Raw genomic sequence first — 19,550 nt, 5'->3', positions numbered from 1 at the left:
CCCCATCGACCAGCACATAAGGTCACTTGGGTATCCCGAGATGGCCGAACAGAAAATCAAATTGACCACATCTGCATCAGCCGAAAATGGAGAAGGAGCCTTCTTGATGTCCGCAACAAACGAAGCGCAGACATTGCATCTGACCATCACCTCGTCCTTGGCGAGATACGACTGAGAGTTGCGCGTGTCCAACGGCGCGAGGAGAAAGTCGGGTGTCGATACGACGTCCGCCGGTTGGAGAATCCAGAGGTGAAAAGGGCATACGTTGAACAGCTAGAATCCCGAGCCTCGGAGCTGCCGACAGACGGAACAGTCGAAGAACAGTGGTGTGGAATCAAGAATGCCTTTATCACGACGAGCCATGGTACTCTCGGTAAAGTTTGTGGAAGAAGAAGTGAATGGATGTCGGATGAAACTTGGAGGATGGTCGATGATCGGAGAAAGGCGAAAGTCGGAATTGAGCAGGCATGTACCGGGTCAGCCAAAGCAGCCGCCCGCTTACGATATGCGGAGCTGGAAAAGGCAGTTAAACGAGCTTGTAGACGAGACAAGAGAGCCTGGACAAACTCCCTAGCCGAAGAGGGGGAAAGAGCCGCCGCCAATGGAGATATCCGATTACTTTATGACATTTCTCGCCGCCTCAGTGGTGCAAGGACTAATGCAAGAATGCCGCTGAAAGACCGAGCAGGTCAGTTATTGACCGATCGAACAGATCAGCTCAAACGATGGACTGAGCACTTCGAACAACTCTTCCGAGTCACGAATAGCGATGGCCAACAGAACCCGCAGCTTGAAGCGCCAACAGTAAGTCGCATTAATGGCGTCAACTCGGAAGCGCCCTCGCTGGCTGAAATAGAAGCGGCAATCAAAAACATGAAATCCAACAAAGCACCTGGGATCGATTGCATCTCTGCTGAAATGCTGAAAGCCGACCCTGCCCTGTCAGCACAAATGTTGCACCGTCTTTTCGCTGACATCTGGGATACTGCAACATTCCCGGCCGACTGGATGCAGGGTATCCTCGTAAAGGTCCCGAAAAAAGGAGACCTGACAGAGTGCGGTAACTGGCGAGGCATAACGTTGATCTGTACAACCCTCAAAGTACTCTGCAAAGTGATCCTGAACAGGATCCAGGAGAAAATCGACGCTACACTCCGACGGCAACAAGCTGGATTCCGATCCGGACGATCATGTGTGGACCACATCACAACGCTACGAATCATACTGGAACAAATCAACGAATTCCAGGACTCTCTTCTGCTGGTGTTCGTTGATTTCGAAAAAGCATTCGACCGACTTAACCATGAAAACATCTGGGCGGCTCTAAGGCGACGAGGGGTCCCAGAGAAACTAGTCCATCTCATCGAAGCACAATACGAGGCATTTTCGTGCAAGGTCTTGCACGACGGTATCTTGTCCGAACCAATCCCGGTAACTGCTGGAGTGAGACAAGGATGTATTCTATCACCGCTACTTTTTTTAATCGTAATGGATGAGATTCTGACTGGATCGATCGACTGTGCACCGAACCGAGGATTGCCGTGGAATCCTTCAACAATGGAGCAACTGAACGACCTTGACCTGGCTGACGATATTGTTTTGCTCGCCCAAACACAACCAGATATGCAGAGCAAACTCGACGACCTCACCGAAAGTTCCAAGGCAGCAGGTCTCAAAGTCAATGTCGGAAAGACCAAGTCGATGGAGATCAACACAGGAAATCCCTCCAGTTTCATGGTAGCTGGGCAACAAGTTGAGAAAGTGGAGTGCTTCCAGTATCTTGGTAGCCAGATAACGCCTGATGGTGGTACCAGAAAAGACATCGAAACCCGGATCAGAAAGGCCCGATTTGCGTTTGCGAGTCTCCGAAACATCTGGCGGTCACGCCAGATCTCTCTACGAACGAAAATCCGAATCTTCAACTCAAACGTCAAATCCGTATTGCTGTACGGGTGCGAAACTTGGTGCACATATGCGGTAACGACGCGAAAACTGCAAGTATTTGTGAACCGCTGCCTGCGGAATATCATCCGCGCTTGGTGGCCTGGCAACTGGATCTCGAATGAGGAACTGCATCGCCGGTGTCATCAGAGGGCGCTAGAAATCGAGATTCGGGAACGTAAGTGGAGATGGATTGGGCACACGCTGCGAAGAGATGAAAACGAGATTTGCAGAGAGGCGCTAGATTGGAATCCAGAAGGTCATCGAAGAAGAGGCAGACCCAGAAACTCGTGGCGGCGAAGCCTAGCCGCTGAAATCCGAACTGTCGACGAGAATCTTGACTGGGACCAAGTGAAGACGCTGGCTCCGGATCGTCAACAGTGGAGGTCTTTTACCACGGCTCTATGCACCGGAGGATCGGGGCGGGATCATTAAGTTAAGTAAGTATTCATCACTGTTAATCAGTCGGGGCGGTCGAACATATTGACGCCTCATTATTTTATTTATTTATTTATTTTATTTACATAGTATTCCGTCTCACGACATAACTTGACGATCATAATTCCTAAAATTCACTCGGTTCATAGCAACCGTTCTCCAATTTCTTGGGCACCCCACGTTCGCCAGATCACGCTCCACTTGGTCTAACCACCTCGCTCGTTGCGCTCCCGCTCGTCTTGTTCCTACCGGATTCGTAGCGAACACCTGTTTTGCAGGACAGTCGTCCGGCATTCTCGCAACATGTCCCGCCCAGCGTATCCGGCCAGCCTTAACCACCTTCTGGATACGCCTCATTAACAGTGCTGAATACCACCGTTAAAAAAGTTAGCCCATTTTCGAAGCTTAATAACTTTTTTTTATCTTAACTCTTATCGAAATGCAGTCTTCGGATGAAATATTTTTCATAGTTTAGGCTTTAAGAAAACCCGTTTTTGAAAGAAATCGGCAGACGGAAACCAAAGTTATTATTGAAAAATGTCTCAAAATCCCATACAAACTTCAGGCTCGTTGAGCGACCCCTTCCCGTGGTCCGATCTGGCCCAAATTTGGCATGAGATCTTGTACTAGGCCAAGGATCAATTTTAGCCTGCAGCGCATAACTTTTTCAAAAGTCGGGTCATTTGGGGCACTCTATTGTAGATCTTTGGTTGCAGTCAAATGGGTCATGTCGAATTTCGCAAACGAACCATATACATTTTGTAGATTGGCCCAAAAAACTGACCTGTGCCAAATTTCAGTTCAATCGGGCTTGATTTAGGGTTGCCTCAACGTGCTCAAAGTTTTTTGACACTCAAACATTACTAAACACCAATAATTTTGACGCCAAATGACTTAAAAATGCACAAAACGTTGAAATCTGATGTTATCTCGGAAAAAAAATTGGAAAAAATTGACTTTCTGGGACTTAATAGGTTTTTCGAAATACGACCGATTTTCAGAAGGCTAAGTACCAGAATGTTGATTTATGGTAATTTTTTCTAAGGCTATGATCATTTAGTATCCGGGCAGTTACAAACGAGTGTATTTTAAAAACTATTCATTTGATCGAAAAACTTTCTATGGAGGAAATGAAGGTGTTAATATGACATTTAATGTAAAAATATAAAAAAAATATTTATCAATGATTTCAAGAAATACTCTAACTTTTTAATAAAATCTCTTTTTAATCTTTGCACACTTTTTTCAGTCATGTATTGATTTATTTTTTTACTACAGAAGCAAAACCTTAGCAAAATCATGATATTTTACACAAATTCACCTGGAAAAACCAATTGGAATCTGGTTCGAACCTTTTCATGAGTAGGCATCTCGAAAAATTTGACCTCCTCAATTCGGTTGTTTCATAAATTTCTTTGTCCATCAGAACACATCTGTCACATTGCGTAAAACCCGGTTGCACAGATTGCGATCCATGAAACTGCTCATTATTAGTTATTTAATCGGTGTCTACTAGTCAGGCAGCACCTTTTGCCAGCCGGAAACGGATTTACTGCATAGTGAGGCGGTCTACTTCTAGTTATTCTCAATTACCATAGTCTTTTTACCCATATTTGAGATCAAGGGTCCCACTCCGATGCTTGGTTTGAACTTCGTGAGCATCCTAAAGTGGCTCCTTCTACTTCTTAACCATTTGAGCCAAAAAAAAATATTAGAAAAAATCAACAGTTCATGAGTTTTCAAGTCGACAATGAAGAATTTCCGAGGTGATTGTGCAAACTTATTTTTACCATGTCTTTTTGCATCGTAAATATCTCAAACACACGCTAACTTAAAAATCTATCAAAAATAGGCAAGATAGTCCTTTTCATAACCAACACAACGCTCTTAAAGTTTTGCATATCCAAGCTCTAGTAACGTAGCTATCACCGAAATAAAGTGCCGGATACTAAATGATCATACCTTAGATAACATGAGATCTCGACGTTTCATGCTTTTCTCAGTCATTTGGCATCGAAATTAAAAATTGACTTTTCAAATTTTCTTTGGTCCCCGCTTTCGTAAATTTTAAAAGTTTTAAGTCTATTTTTGACAATTTTTTTTCTCGAGAGAACACCGGATTTTGACGTTTCATACCTTTTTAGTTATTTGGCATCAAGATAAAAATTTCAATTTTTGCGTTTTCCTTTGATCACCAAACGTGGAATTTTTGAGCGCTTTGTCCGAACAAATCCACAAAATGTTTAAGGTCGGTTTTCAAAATTCGATCATTATTTTTTTCCATCAATTCATTGCTACCAGGGGTTGGAGGCAATTTTTCTCAGTGGGGCCCCACCAATATTTTTTTTTAACATACAAACTGATCGAAAATGAAAACTCGTATGAGAGCTGTTGATTTCAAAATTCGATTCGTAATTTATTTAATAACTCTTTCAGCAACAGTAAACACAAAGTCACAGATATTAAATATTAGCTAGGTATGTGCTTCATCGAAAGCAGGATAAATATTTCCCTCCTAACAATTGAGAAGTAACATTAAAATTTCAGACTCAGAATCCAAAACTTTAAAAAAACCAGAAGAATTACATTCAAATTCTATGGAGATACGGATATAAGAGTTTAAGAGCATAATTATAACCCTGAAATCAGATTTTATTCAGAACCACAATTCAGTGTCTCAAATTATAATAATATCTTCAAATCAACATTCGAGAAACAAATTATAAATGTAATTCATATACAAACTTGAGAAGCAAAATTACAATAAGAGCCAAAGAAGGAATTACCAAATTTTTCATTCAAAATATATATTTTATTTCAATTTCATATTCATAAACACCAAAAAATCATTTCATGTAATCTGTGGAAATTTAAAAAAATGTGATGCAAATTTTCAAGTTTATCTATGTAAATGTGACAAAAAATAAATTTGAAAACATAGAATCAGAATGTAGAATAGATGTTCAAAACACATAATCAATAATCACTTTAAAAATCAGATGAGTTTAGAAGTTTCAAGATCTCGAAACCCCAAAATTTAGAAAACCATGAAATTTAAAAAACAACACAAAACTTGAAAACCTAATATTTATATTTAACTAAATTGAATCTCTATCTGGGTTGAAAACAATTTGAGAATTATCAATGACCGATGACATGCTGAATTCAGGATATTTACTTCAATAAGAAAAATGTTATAATAAAAGTGCATCAGAATTAATAGTAGAAAACTTTAGTTGGAAATTTTTCAACTTGAATTTCTAATCTTATATAGAAATTGGAATTAAAATTCAATAAGGAATCTGAAACTAATTTTTTTAAGGACTTTCGGAAATTTCAATAATGATCAAAAAGCTAACAGTAATCTTGCATTATTCATAATCATACTTATGCTTATAAAGTGAGTTTGCCTGGTTTTATAAAATTATTTCCCATTGATTTTCAATGTTTCTCTTCAAGTTTTTCATATTTTTTTTCTTAATTTCAATAGTTCCCATTTGCTCTGCTATTGTCTGGATAAAACTCAGGAATAATTTTTTTGTTAAATCTGTAAATCAATTTAGGTAAACATGGTTTATAAATTTCCCGGTAATTTAAATTTAAATTTAAAGCAATATACCTTGCAATTGTGCAAGACATTCGAACTTTATTAAAATTGGAGATGTTTTTCTACCTTTTCTGTGCTGCAAGTTTTCGTTCAAAAACTGATAAGAAAATATTGAAATTTGTTCAAAGCTCAACATTTTTTTACTATGGATAAAACTCTCTGGAAACTCATAAAATATATTCTTTATTTTATAATAAGGGAACGTGATAGTTTTAAAATTAAAGTGAACAAGTAAACAAGCTACGGTCTGACTGGTTGCCATTATATTGTAAAAACAAGTCCTTATTTTGCTTGGATTTATACACAAAAAAAAAGAAAACAGAAATCTAAAATTGTGCTAAATTTATTAAGCTAGCTTTATCTAAATTTGTTTTTATTTTGAAGTTTGGAAAACGATTTTAACGTTGCTGACGTGTTTCGATAAAAATAATGAAATTTGTAGTATTATTCTTCACTTCATTTTTTTTTTTCGCATAATCACTGAATTCTGCCTGAATTTTTTCGAATTCCAAATCATATGCACAGATTTTACCAACTTTTGGAAAACATAGCTCAGCCTTCATAAATGCGGGAAAAATTCTTCAAATCTCACTCTAGGGGGCCCCCTTAAATTATATTCGAGTGAAACTATTCACGATATTATTTCAAGGGAGCCTCCTGTTATATTTTATTCCAGATTTCTAGAACTTGGTATGATTAAATGTCAATTGCCCCCATTGCCCCCTTTACGGCCTTGATTGCCACCCTAATGTATAAACATTACATAGATAAAATTTTATATTGTAATGTTTACAATGTCAAGGCACAAAATGGCAAAACTTCGAACGACTAAAAACAGACTATAAATTAAACAAAAAAAAGCACCATGAATTTATTTTATGATTTTTTTTAAGCTTTTTCAAAATCAATCGGCAAGTTTCGTTGTAAAAAGTGGATTTTTCAAGCACGAGTCGTAAACCTTTTCAAAGAGAGGCGTGCCCAATTTTTTGCAATGCCGGCGGAAAATACCCTCCAGAATAACTTTATTTACCTGTAAACGCGATGTGTAGTTTTTCTTGAAAAACCCAAACTATGTCGAAAAGTACCACTTTTCGACACTGTTTTCAAACCCGTATCGAAAAGTAGGTATTACCTATTTTTCGATACCGTTTTTTTTTTTGTAGGAAAAACCCGGCTTTTAGATAACCAAAATTTTTATTTAAAACATATTTAAGCAACATAAAAACTATCTTAACACATTTTTCATGTTACTTGTGACAAATTTGATATCATACGAAACGAAGGGTTTGGAACGAAGATATTCTTTAGATGATTTTGAAAGTGATTAGTTTACAAATAGATAGGTATGTCTTTCTATCCTTGCCATTGTAGTAACTTACTCTCCGGAGCCACTTGAAAACTCGCATTTTCATTTTCGATTCACTCACAGATGTTTTAATCGGATTATTTACTGTGGTTTTGAATGTCAGCTCTGGATTTCACATCTGGTTATCAAATTGAAGTTTAAATAGAATTACCTACTATTATTTCGAAATTCCCCTTTTTTCATCTTAATACAAAATGGTAACCTTTCATTCATCAACTTACAGAATCGCCCATCCTGCGACAGTGTCTCGGCTTGGAGGAACTATTTCATCGCCAATGAATGGCAGGAACTTGGCCACCACCCGAAGATCTCCATGTTTGCACACATCATCCTGCTGGTGGTGGTATTCTATGTGCTTGGGTTCGAAAACTGGTCGATACGAAACTTCGAGCTGTCGTTCCGACAGAGTGAAGAGTTTCTCGGGGTCCGAGGATCGAGTGCTCAAGATTGCCGTGGGGATTGTCGTTTATGCAAGTATTTACCTAGCTCAACGGATCTACAACTTCCTGATCTACGAAACGCTTCATCGAGAATGCCATTCAGCAGTTCATCGATGTCGCTTCGCTGGCAAATAGTTTCGGTTTTCATTCTGTGCATGGAATCGTACGGATTCTACATCCACGGTAGATTCACCGCATGGATTTTCGGGACACCGACATGTGTTCGATGATTTTGCAGTTCAAACGGGAGGAGGACAATCTGTGCGGCAATCGAGACTTCTGCCGGGATCGGAACAGCAGACTTACTCCATACTGGTGCCAAAGAATTTGAGAGCGTTCTACGATAAAGCTGATTGCGCCGCTACAAAATTCGTCCAATTTGGACCCCATCAGCACCTAGAATCAGACCCATTTGGTGGGTAGCGCAAAGATGAGCGATTCCAGAAATAGTGAGCGGTCCTCACGGGCATTTTGAGTACAATTTTGAGAAGACGGTCCTGACGTACTACAACGTGAACCGTGTTTTTTTGCTGCCTTTGTAGATCATGTATGGTTGATTGAAATATTTCGAAAAACACTGGTGATTAACATTTGTTTTTTTTTCTCTAGGCTCGTCAAGGATCTGGACTATATTATTCAGGGAACGATCAATACTTGAGCGAATTTTGGGACTGCGAGTTCCAGTCCTACGTAACCGAAAGTAAGACAATATCCTTGACTTGTTTGAAACAATTCTTCAGCTACATTTTTTTTCTTTCCTCAACAACAGACAAAGGAGTATTCTACGATCGACAATGGGCACTCGTTCGATCAGGTCCTATACTACGGCAACGAGGCAATATTTTTCCAGCTGGAACTGGCTCTATTCCTGTTGGTGCTGCTTCTTTCCGGCAGCTAGTCTGGTAGCGATTGTGGCCGTGGGAGTGGTCTATAAAACGTTCGAACTTGTCATGAACTTCCTGCTGAAAAATAACCTGGCCAAAAAGACGCTCATCGATAAGCGATTCCTCATTTGAAAACATGTTTCCGTCTGCAGTCTAAACTGAAATCTACGATCAAAGGTTTTTAAGTGATATGCCAACAACAATAGTGAATTTTGTGATACATATAATATAACGAAGGGTTTCGAAAACGAACAATATATGGCAATAAAATGCTTCTGATAAGATTGAAAATCAAAATCTTTTTTGTTATCGAAAGAACAAAATCCTCTTGAAAATCAAATATCTACCAAAGAAATAATCAATATGCTGAATTAGGATTCAGTATTCTTTAAAACTCATAGCTCCTAGTTCGTAGGTCTATAGGTCTATAGTTTCAGCACATATTTGGGAACTTGTGAAGGCATGAAGATGTTGGCATTCCTTTGCACAAAATGATTTATCACGCTGACTCAGATAAGAACATTCAAGTGAAAAGCAGATTTTACGCAGAGTATTTTAAGCGGGCCATACACTACACCACATTTGTACAAATGCGATGAAATTCGATGTCATTCTGTCGCTGTGAACACGATTTGCATCGTGTATGGCACTGCTTGAATGAGCGCGCAAACGGTTTGAGTGAAATCGGTCCGGATCGAAATAATTTGTACAAACCACTCTCTATGGCATGGTGTATGGTGCTGTTTGTAGAAAATTTAGGGAAGGGGTGGAGGTAGTTTTTTGTTGTTGCTGCTGCTGTTTTCGCCAGCCATCGTTTGTGTTCACGCGAAATATGTTTGAGTTCGGTAATTTTTTTACCGAAATCCTAACATGTGTAAATCGTTAAACTGTTCGGTATTTTTTTCGGTAAAAAATAAACGAACATCGGGTAAATGAAAAATCGATTTACGATGTTCGTTTAATTTTTTAACGAAAAAAACGATTTACACATATTAGGATTTCGGTAAAAAAATTACCGAACTCGGTAATTTTCGTTTACTGTGTGGGCGAGCATAGATCAAACAATCGTCGTAGAATCATTGAATTTGCACACGCCATTTGTGTAGTCTATGGCCCGCTTTATACGTTATTTTAATCTATTCATATCTGAAATTCATGTGTATCCTAAACTATAATGATGGATTCATTTAAATTTGCCTTGAAAAAAAACGCCTTTTCAAGTTTCTGATAAATGGCATTTGAAAATACTGCGCCTGCGAGTTAGTATTATAGTGAGTGACTGTTTCAATCAACGGCCTGGTAGAAATCAATCGATGTCACTTGGAAAAACACTTAGTCAAGCGAAGAAGTATACGTTGCGAGGAAGCAAACGGATCCCCCAGCCAAATGAAACAGATCAAATCGAATCCCCCAAACCCCCTTCTCCCTCTCCTGACACCCTTCAACCTTCCTATAATATTAAGTACAAATAACTCTCGGCCAGTGAAAACTTGCATTAAAAAGTAATTAGGCCTTAATAAACGATATTTCTAGAGTTTGTTTTGATTAGGTCGAATGAACCAACATAAACAAAATTGAGTTATTTACTGCAAACGATTGAAAAACATGTATTCTACGTTAGGAGTAAAAATTTGGGTTCATTTGATTAAAAAATAAATTTTATAACATGATTTGAATTTAAGACGTATATTGACTTTCTCATTTCGAGTGCAATTTGGTTTTTGCGACGTTTTGCACTGCACTGGTTTGTCGTGCAAAACAAACGTCGCAAAATATCAGTTCGGCGTATTGGTTTATGCGTCCTTGTGCATTTATACCAAATTCTCCTGAGAAAGTGCTGATTTTTTAAGTATAAACTTAGAACATCAAAAGAAAATCGTTTGCCGGAATAATCTTAAGATCTTAGCATGATGGATGACCTTGATTTGTCGCCGGGTAAGTACAATAAAAGTGTACCTGTGGCTGTGTGAAACATAAGTTTGTGTTAACATTGGTAGTCATTAGTGCCATTAGCCTACTCAAGTTTTAGTGTGCAACCCCGAATGAGCAATCACTGAATACAACCCTGTAGAGAGAAACGTCAAGAATAAATTTTCATTCCTGTTCACTTTTTATACGACTTCAACACGTGTGTTTCGTTCTTCCGTGGAAATATTGAGAGGTTATGGGCCCAGCTCAAACCCGCGGTAGGAATTGTTAAAAAGTGATCGATTGATAGGTCGTCGCGCGTGAAAATGGAGGATGAAGCCAGATCCCTCAGAATTCGGCATTCGATGGCACAGGCTTTAACAACTGGAGCTTCCGGGTACGAGCGTACCTGCAGCAGTTGGACGTGTTGCGCTGTGTTGAAGTGGCGGCGGAAGAGGAGCCATTTGGAACATTCTTGCAGTGACGAAGCGAAAATCAGAACCGAAAAAGAAGTTCTGAGAAACGCGCGGAAGGAAGCAGGACAACAAGTGTCGTTCAGTACTCATCCAGGCTATAGCTGACAGTCACCTGGAGTACGTGAAAGACAAGGAGAGTCCGAAGCAAATCTGGGATACACTGCACAACATTTTCGAGAGAAAAAGTTTGACAAATCGCTTTCTCTGAGAAAGACGGCTGCTGATGATGAAATACGACGAAGAAGAAGATTGCAGACCCATTTTCTTCAATTCCGACAAAGCAGTGCGTGAGCTCAAAGGTGCAGGTGGAAATTTAGACGAAGAAGACACAATTTGCCACCTGATGCTCACTATGCCGACTTCTTTCGATGCTGTAAACTCGGCTATGGAAGCAGTGTCAGACCGCCTGACGAGTGGATCTCGTTCGCCGAAATTATTGGATGTGGAAGCGAAGAGGAAAGGCCATCGGAAGACACGGAGAGCCAGGATGCCGCGTTTAGTGGAAAAGGCAAAAGGAAAGTGGAAGTGTTTCAAGGTGTAACAATTTCGGGCATAAGCAAGCTGACTGTCCGAATAAAAGTGCTAGTGGCAAAGATGCGAAGAAAAGAAACCGCAAGTGCAAAAAGCTAGTGCTGCCCATAAGACAGTCACATTCGTTGCTGCAGATGTCGAAACCGAAAATAGCCGTCATTGGTTCAAAAGCGGATTTGAAGTGGTATTTGGACAGTGTGCATCGGAGCACATGTCGAATGACCGGAACGTTTTTGAAAGTTTGTGTAAATTGGACAAACCAGTAGTTGATCCAAACAGCTAAGAGTGGCGCAAATTTGACAGCACATTCCAAAGGTCGTGTAATCGCGAAATCGGTTGTGAATGGTGAATCAATAACAATCACCATCGATGATGTTCTGTACATACCCGAACTTTCATTGAACCTGTTATCGCTGAGGCGATTGGAGTGTACCGGTAAAAAGGTAGTGTTTTTCAATGGTTGTGTTACTGTCGATGTGGATGGAGATGTAGTTGCGACTGGCAGACGTTATGGTCGTCTCTACGCCATGGATTTTTCGTGCAATCGGAAGATTGATTGTGGGAAAGCCTTGTTGACAGGTCAGGTTAACCGTGATTTGGAATTATGGCATCATCGTTTTGGCCATTTGGGCAACGATAACCTAATGAAGCTATTGAAGAAGAATATGGTTCAGGGTATGAGTGTGGGTAGTGCATCAACCGATTCGGAAAAGTTTTTATGTGAAGCGTGCATTCATGGCAAACAGACAAGAGAACCTTTTCGTAGTCAGCCAGAGAAGCGAGCGATTCGACCTTTGGAAATTGTGTACAGTGATGTTTGTGGTCCGGTCTCACCCACGACATGGGATGGTTGCTCGTATTTTGTAACGTTCACGGACGATTTTACTCGTATAACGGTGGCTTACGTTATTAAGCACAAAAGTGAAGTGTTACAGTGTTTTTCGGAATATGAGGCAATGGTTTTCAACTCATTTCGGTACGGGCATCTCGCGGTTACGTTGTGACAACGGAGAAATGTGTAAACAACGCGGTATTCGACTGGAAACTACAGTGCCATATACACCAGAGCAGAATGGTGTCAGTGAGCGTCTAAATAGGACGATAGTGGAAAAAGTGCGATGTATGCTTGAAGCTAGCGGTGCTCCCAAGAAGCTGTGGGGAGAGGCTGTTTATGCTGCAGTGTATGTGCTGAATCGTAGCCCCACTATTGCGGTCCCGGATGACGTCACTCCGTGGGAAAGATGGTCTGGAAAGAAGCCAGTGGTATCGAATCTGCGAGTGTTTGGAAGTAGTTGTTTCGTTCACGTCCCAAAACCGTTACGAAAGAAGCTCGATTCGAAAACCCAGAAAGTGATGTTCGTCGGATATGCTCCGAACGGTTTCCGCTTGTGGAACGGAAAGAAGGTGATTATCGGTCGCGATGTGATTTTTCGCGAAGATGAACTGTTGTTCCGTCCGGAAAAGGAAATGAACCTTAAGCAAGAAAGAGATACCGTAGTGTTGAACGAGAGTGTTTCGAAAGATAGTGTCTTGAACGAGAGTGTTGAAGAACCAAATCCCGTTAATATTTTCTCGGATGTTGAAACCGAGGATGAGTATCACGAGACGGACGACACCTTTCCAGACGAAAACGTCGTTGAAGAATCGAATATCCGTCGCAGCGGAAGGCAGCGAGCTCCACCAAGTTGGCAACACGATTACGACATGGATGTGTCTGTTTTTGCTCTGAGTGCGGAGAATTTTGTCGATGGTATTCCCTCAGACGTGAAGGAGCTGCAGAAGCGAACGGATTGGCCGCAGTGGGAGCGAGCGATTCGGGAAGAACTGGATTCTTTGGAGAAGAACGAGACCTGGACGTTGGTCGAACCACCAGTCAACCGCAAAACAGTTGATTGTAAGTGGATCTTCAGGATTAAGAAGAAGAGTGATGGCACGATCGAGAAATACAAAGCCAGGCTTGTTGCTCGTGGATTTACGCAGCGCAAAGGCTTCGACTTTTCCGAAACATATTCGCCAGTAGCCAAAATGTTAACGGTGCGTATTCTTCTTGCGCTTGCGAACCATGAAGATTGGGATGTTCATCAAATGGACGTTCGAAGCGCTTTCCTGAACGGTGCTTTGGAGGAGAAAATCTTCATGCGCCAACCGCCTGGGTTTGAGGCGGGGACCAAGCTCGTGTGCCAGTTGAAGAAGGCAATATACGGTCTCAAACAGTCTTCCCGCAACTGGAATTTGAGATTCCACAATTTCATCGTTACGTTGGGATTCCGTCGGAGCAATCATGATCACTGTCTGTACTATACGAACAAAGATGGTGTGGTTGTGTATGTGCTCATCTACGTAGACGATGTGTTGATCACAGGAAGTTCCTTGCAAGTCATCCAGCAGCTGAAAAGAAAATTTTCATCGGAGTTCGAGATGAAAGACTTGCAGGAAGTTGATAGCTTTCTGGGATTGTGTATCAAGCGAGACCGAAAGGCGGGGGTGATGACGATTAACCAGCGGTCGTATATCCAAGGTGTTTTGGATCGTTTTTGTATGAGCGACTGTAAGCCGTCATCTGTGCCGATAGACCCGAAACTGCGTCTCGAGAAAGGCGTGCCAGGTACATTCACGGACAAGCCGTACCGTGAGTTAGTCGGGTGCCTGATGTACCTCACCGTGACTTCCAGGCCCGATATCTGTACTGCTGTGAATTACTTCGCCGGCTTCCAGTGTGGTGCAACGGAGCAACACTGGGTGCATCTGAAACGTGTCCTTAGGTATCTCAAGGGCACCGTGGACTATCAGCTGGTTTATCGACGATCGAATGCTGAACCGCTGGTAGCATTTACTGACGCTGATTGGGGCAACGATCCCAATGACCGGAAGTCGATCTCGGGATTGGTGATCCAGCTACACGGACAAACCGTCGCTTGGTGTACAAGGAAGCAAGCATCCGTGGCCCTGTCGTCCACCGAAGCCGAGATGATGGCGCTTCGTCTAGCAAGCTGTGAGGTAATGGGGATCGTGAACTTGTTGAAGTCTATAGATAGGGAAGTTCAATTGCCTGTTACAATGTTTGAGGACAATCAAGCGTGTATGTCGGTAGTTAATGATCCTAGAAAACTTAAACGGATGAAGCACATAGAAATTCAGTTTTGTTTTGTAAAGGAGCTTATAGATCAGGGCAAGCTGAAGTTGTGTTACGTTCCAACAGATAAGCAATTAGCAGACATCATGACTAAGGGCTTAGCTTCATCCAAGTTTAGCGCATTCAGGGAGATGTTAGGGGTAGTTAATTGAGGCGGGGTGTTAACATGGTAGTCATTAGTGCCAATTAGCCTACTCAAGTTTTAGTGTGCAACCCCGAATGAGCAATCACTGAATACAACCCTGTAAGAGAAACGTCAAGAATAAATTTTCATTCCTGTTCACTTTTTATACGACTCAACACGTGTGTTTCGTTCTTCCGTGGAAATATTGAGAGTTTGCTCTATTTTCATATAAAAAAGGTGCTCGCAATGGATACGTATCACGCCAGCAGCGAACTGTCGACGGAATCACAGATAGTGGCCAGCCATATCGAGTCAAATTCCTAGTGGACAGTCTCATCCAGCAACAATTCCGGATACCATTAAGCCATGTTACTTTCCATCACGATGAGTTACTTGCAGGTATGACTTCATAGTACTTTACTATTACTTAAAGCGTTCTTTAACAAGTTATTTCTATTGTAATAGCGTAGTGCAATATCTAATAAAACGATTTTAAAGATAAAACTGATAGAATTACAAAAAGACGTTAACGCCACTCAAGTAATGCAAAAGGTCACAAGTACTCGTGCACTACCAAGAACTTCACTTATGCTTTTTTATGTAGTTCAGCGTATTCCTATTCTTATTCTTCAATTGAATACCGAATGTTCAAGTATTATCGAGCCATATCCTTAAATTGAGAATTTTGAATGTGGTTCAAAACTTCGACAGCGATTTTCTCGAAACATATCAAGTGGCTCATACGACCTAATCAAAACAAACTCTAGATTTGAATAAAAAAAAATAATTAGGAAAAACAGCGATTTCGATTGGTTCGACCAAACTTCATTGAACACACCTATTGAACCCATCGCTAAAAAGCAGAACGCAACCCTGTGGTAAAATGTATCGTTCCAAAAATGGCCACCGTTTTAAATTTGGCGCTAGTGTTACCAACATCAAAACAAAAATATTCTGGCAGCATTTTTAACCAAACAAAAATTCAGCAGTAAACAAAAGCGTTCCCTGCGTGTCTACTCGGAATTTCAGGTATTTTTACGTTTTTACTCATAAAACTACTTTTAAAAACATGTCGACTTCGGTCCACACGCCCTCGGTGGCGCTCAGCAAATACCGGGACCAGCACTTTAAGGTAAGAGTATCGCATTAATGTGACCGGAGAAAATGGCGTTAATTCGTGGCTTCATTTTTTGCAGGGTTCAAGACACGAGCAGGAAAGACTACTTCGTAACTCCTCCACACTGTACGTGGGAAATCTGAGTTTTTATACCACCGAGGAGCAAATTCATGAATTGTTTTCGCGGTGTGGCGACATTCGCCGAATCGTGATGGGACTGGACAAGTTCAAGAAAACCCCTTGTGGCTTTTGCTTCGTAGAGTATTACACCCGGCTGGATGCGGAATACGCTATGCGTTATATCAATGGAACCCGGCTGGATGATCGAATTGTACGCGTGGATTGGGATGCCGGTTTATTGAAGGCCGTCAGTATGGACGGGGCAAACGGGAGGTCAGGTGCGTGACGAGTATCGGCAGGATCACGATTTGGGCCGAGGAGGATATGGCAAAATGGTTGCCAGCGGGCAGTTGGGAGCTGGTCCGAATGTCCGAGATACTTGAGCAGGGGGCAAGTTTGATGCGATTCGATTTAAGATAATATTATTTTTGTGACTAGAGTCTAGGACGATTATCGTGGAAAATACATGAAGCGCGTGTTGAAATGTGCTACAAAAAAAGTTTGAATCTTATTCGCAAGACGACATACCCTAATCGACAGTAAAATTATAAGACATTCAATTCAAATCTAAAGGCGGTTCGAAGAAAGCGATTACTTTAAGGATTTTAACAAGAATTCCAATTTCTATTGTAAAAGTTATAGTTCAGTCTTACCTCCCGCAAGCTGTGGTCCTTTTTTAAGCTTTGCTTTCGGCATTTTGGCAGTTTGCGATGCTACACGGTTGCTTTCTTTCGCGGGCGCCTTTTCTCGATACGGATTGACGTAGGTATCCGATCGTTTGCTTTCATCTATCTCTTGTTCCAAAAGTCCTAACAATTCCAAGGATTTCTGATCTAAAATTTGTACAAATGAACGAGTGAAGTGGAGCGCTTCGAGGACGCGATCCCGCCATCCGTCGTACGTTTTCAGCACTCGGTAGGACATATCCGGAAGGTGTAGAATCAGTTCACCGAAAAAGCAACTATTTTCAAGATACCGGGCGAGTGCTTCGGCCAGTTCAGTTTCCTTTGGGAAGTCAACATCTGAGGAAATGTTTGCTAGTCGAAGTTTTTCGCCATCTTCTTGGGTTACCTGAAATAAATAGAATGTCTGTAAATTTAACGTTTGAAGTAAAACAAATGTGAAAGCTTACCCTAAGTATTTCTTTTAACGCCAGACTTAAGAGGTCATATCGTTTTGAGTATTCCTCAGTCGATAGCAAATGCTTCACAACCAGTTTTTGTTCTTCGCGTTTGCGAACAAAGATATTGGAATCTGGATGATATTTGGTTAAGGAATATTGCTTGATTGAAGTTGTTGGTATTTGCAGAAATTTATTTTTTTACGAAAACTCAGTGCAGTATAGGATGAATTTAACTGAATTTTTAATTGAAAAACATCGAAGTTAATTGATATCCAATTTAGTATTGGTACAAGATTTTCAAAAATATAATAATATTATTATCAATTCTATATTCCAAAGTTTATTCCAGAAGAATTAAAAAAGGTCATCATTCAAAGAATCCTGGAAAACCTAGTGAGATTATTAAAAAAAAACAGGAATTTAAAAAAGGATACAAATTTTTTCGTTCATTATCAGCTGTGTTTTATCTGACGTGGTGGTGGTTTCTTCTGCATGTACCCGACTAATCATGCAACACAACACAGCGGCAACGAAAATCGGAATCACTATTCGAAATTTCTTCCACGTATTACAAATCATATTTGTAAACTTTATAAAACGAAATTACTTCTTCACAAAAAAATATTTTCCGGCTGTTAAACTCACGCACCGCGCGTTATCACGAAATCACAACACACGCAAAATTTCGAAAACTTACCGAGTAAGTTATTTTTACGCAACCGGGAGTTTTTTGACGTTTACTTTCTCTTGCATACTTTTTGTTTCTTATTTTGTATGCAACTCAAAAGTTTTTTCAATAAAACTTTTGCTTGAGTACATTTACAGCAGCCATTTTGTTCGGTTTTGTACAGTTTGTTTTGTCGCGTTATATAGGATTTTCTTCCTAGTTCGGATTTTTCTCAATAATTTCCGAAAAAGTACGGTTCATTTCTCAGGTGCTGACCTATTCTACCGTAGGCAATCGGAGCATGTAAGTGGTGACATTAGTTTTTGGATTCACATATCAACAGATTTTTGTCACACAGGTTCTTCAAGACGAAGTTGGAAGCTAAGAAAAGCAGCAGGAATGGGTTTAGAAACCGAAACAGATAACGGGAAAATTTCGATGCGACGGAAAAACTTCGAAGCTTTAAACACCTGAATTTCCACAATTTCCTATCAGTCGGTACCATCAATCGACCAAGAGCATCGACTTCCGGCGAAGGTTCCGTTTAGTGTACCTCTACCCGGATTCGGACCACCAAGTGTTGTAGCACCAATGGGAGGAGCTAGTGGATCAGATCCTGGTGCCATGTCTACGATACGATGCTGGTTCCGTCGGTGGTCATCAAATGGACGGAACACAAGGCCCCAGACGGACAAACCTACTTCTAGAACAGTGTCACCAAGCGAAGCTCATGGCTGTCCCATTGTTCTGGAAGTGTATCGGTACGATCAAGGTAATTTTTTAAATAATTTACCGTACGAACCAGTTTTTTCTTGATTGGCCTAAAAAAATCTTTCAGATGATGCAGATGTTTAATGTCCGACCGGGTGCGTGTTTGTGTCTGGGTTTTAGTTCCGAAAGTCATTAAAAGTTTGGCTTCAAAGAACTTTATCACGGCAGAGTGGTGAGGAAGTGAGTGGTGAAAAAGTTTATCATTTAAATTTTTAAATATTAAGTAGAGATAATTTGTCTCGAGTGATAATTATATTAAGAATTTGACTTATGATCATTATGATCATTTTAAAAAAATAATTTAAAAACTAATAATAAACGAAGTTTTCGTAATCCGTTTTCAGATAATCGCCACTCGCAACGATCGTCGGAAAATTCTGGAGCTTTCCCGAAAGATGAGATTTTTGACCACCCAAATAGACGCGAATTCAAAATCGGACGAAAAAAGAGGACTAATAAAACAGCAATCCTTGTTCCGGTCATAATAGCTGGAAAGTCCCCCATGGGCTACACAGAAAAAAAATCTGAATCCTTAACAGCACGTAAATTGAAAACCCTTAACATTACAGGACATAGAATTAGATTTCGTTATGTGAATTTACAAAAGCAAAAGTAATTGAACCGTAAGCAGCACTGAAATTGAATCACAATAATATTACATGACACAGAACATGATTTGCTAATGTAATATTCCGTCATATATGATGCTTCTTTTTATTTACTTCATATTTGATGTAATTTTATAGCACTGAAATTTAAATACAATAATATAACATGACATGTAGCGTGATTTTGTAATGTAAATTGAGAACATTGATTCATTAGCAACACTGAAACGAAATTTCCTATTATTACATGACACGGAATTTTACATCATCATCAACAGCAATGGAAAATTCCATCA

The 19,550-nt window shown here is 40.3% G+C and overlaps 1 protein-coding gene and 2 pseudogenes across 1 annotated transcript; 2 read left to right on the top strand and 1 right to left on the bottom strand.

Moving 5' to 3' along the window:
* Positions 1–8,690, top strand: part of LOC129753901 (meckelin-like) — a 57,033-nt pseudogene extending 48,343 nt beyond the window's left edge.
* Positions 8,691–15,798: 7,108 nt separating this feature from the next.
* LOC129756316 (nuclear cap-binding protein subunit 2-like) lies at positions 15,799–16,555 on the top strand (annotated as a pseudogene).
* A 166-nt stretch (positions 16,556–16,721) lies between these two features.
* Positions 16,722–17,887, bottom strand: LOC129757454 (coiled-coil domain-containing protein 134-like). Its single transcript, XM_055754685.1, has 3 exons — positions 17,643–17,887; positions 17,218–17,339; positions 16,722–17,156 (listed from the first exon to the last, which is right to left on the bottom strand). The coding sequence occupies exons 1-3, from the start codon at positions 17,785–17,787 to the stop codon at positions 16,722–16,724; spliced, it is 702 nt and encodes a 233-aa protein (XP_055610660.1). The 5' UTR covers positions 17,788–17,887.
* Positions 17,888–19,550: the final 1,663 nt, after the last annotated feature.

This window comes from Uranotaenia lowii, chromosome 3 (genome assembly GCF_029784155.1).
Source record: "Uranotaenia lowii strain MFRU-FL chromosome 3, ASM2978415v1, whole genome shotgun sequence".
NCBI classification, from domain to species: domain Eukaryota; kingdom Metazoa; phylum Arthropoda; class Insecta; order Diptera; family Culicidae; genus Uranotaenia; species Uranotaenia lowii.
The sequence above is the reverse complement of the archived record's forward strand: the minus strand, read 5'-3'. Positions and strand labels throughout refer to the sequence as shown.

What these genes read in the sequence shown, in the direction of transcription:
- LOC129757454 (XM_055754685.1), bottom strand. Translation starts at nt 17,787, where the DNA reads ATGATTTGTAATACGTGGAAGAAATTTCGAATAGTGATTCCGATTTTC. An exon ending in GATAATGAACGAAAAAATTT is followed by an intron (nt 17,340 to 17,642) that starts GTATCCTTTTTT and finishes AATATCATCCAG; the next exon opens with ATTCCAATATCTTTGTTCGC. An exon ending in CGTTAAAAGAAATACTTAGG is followed by an intron (nt 17,157 to 17,217) that starts GTAAGCTTTCAC and finishes TATTTATTTCAG; the next exon opens with GTAACCCAAGAAGATGGCGA.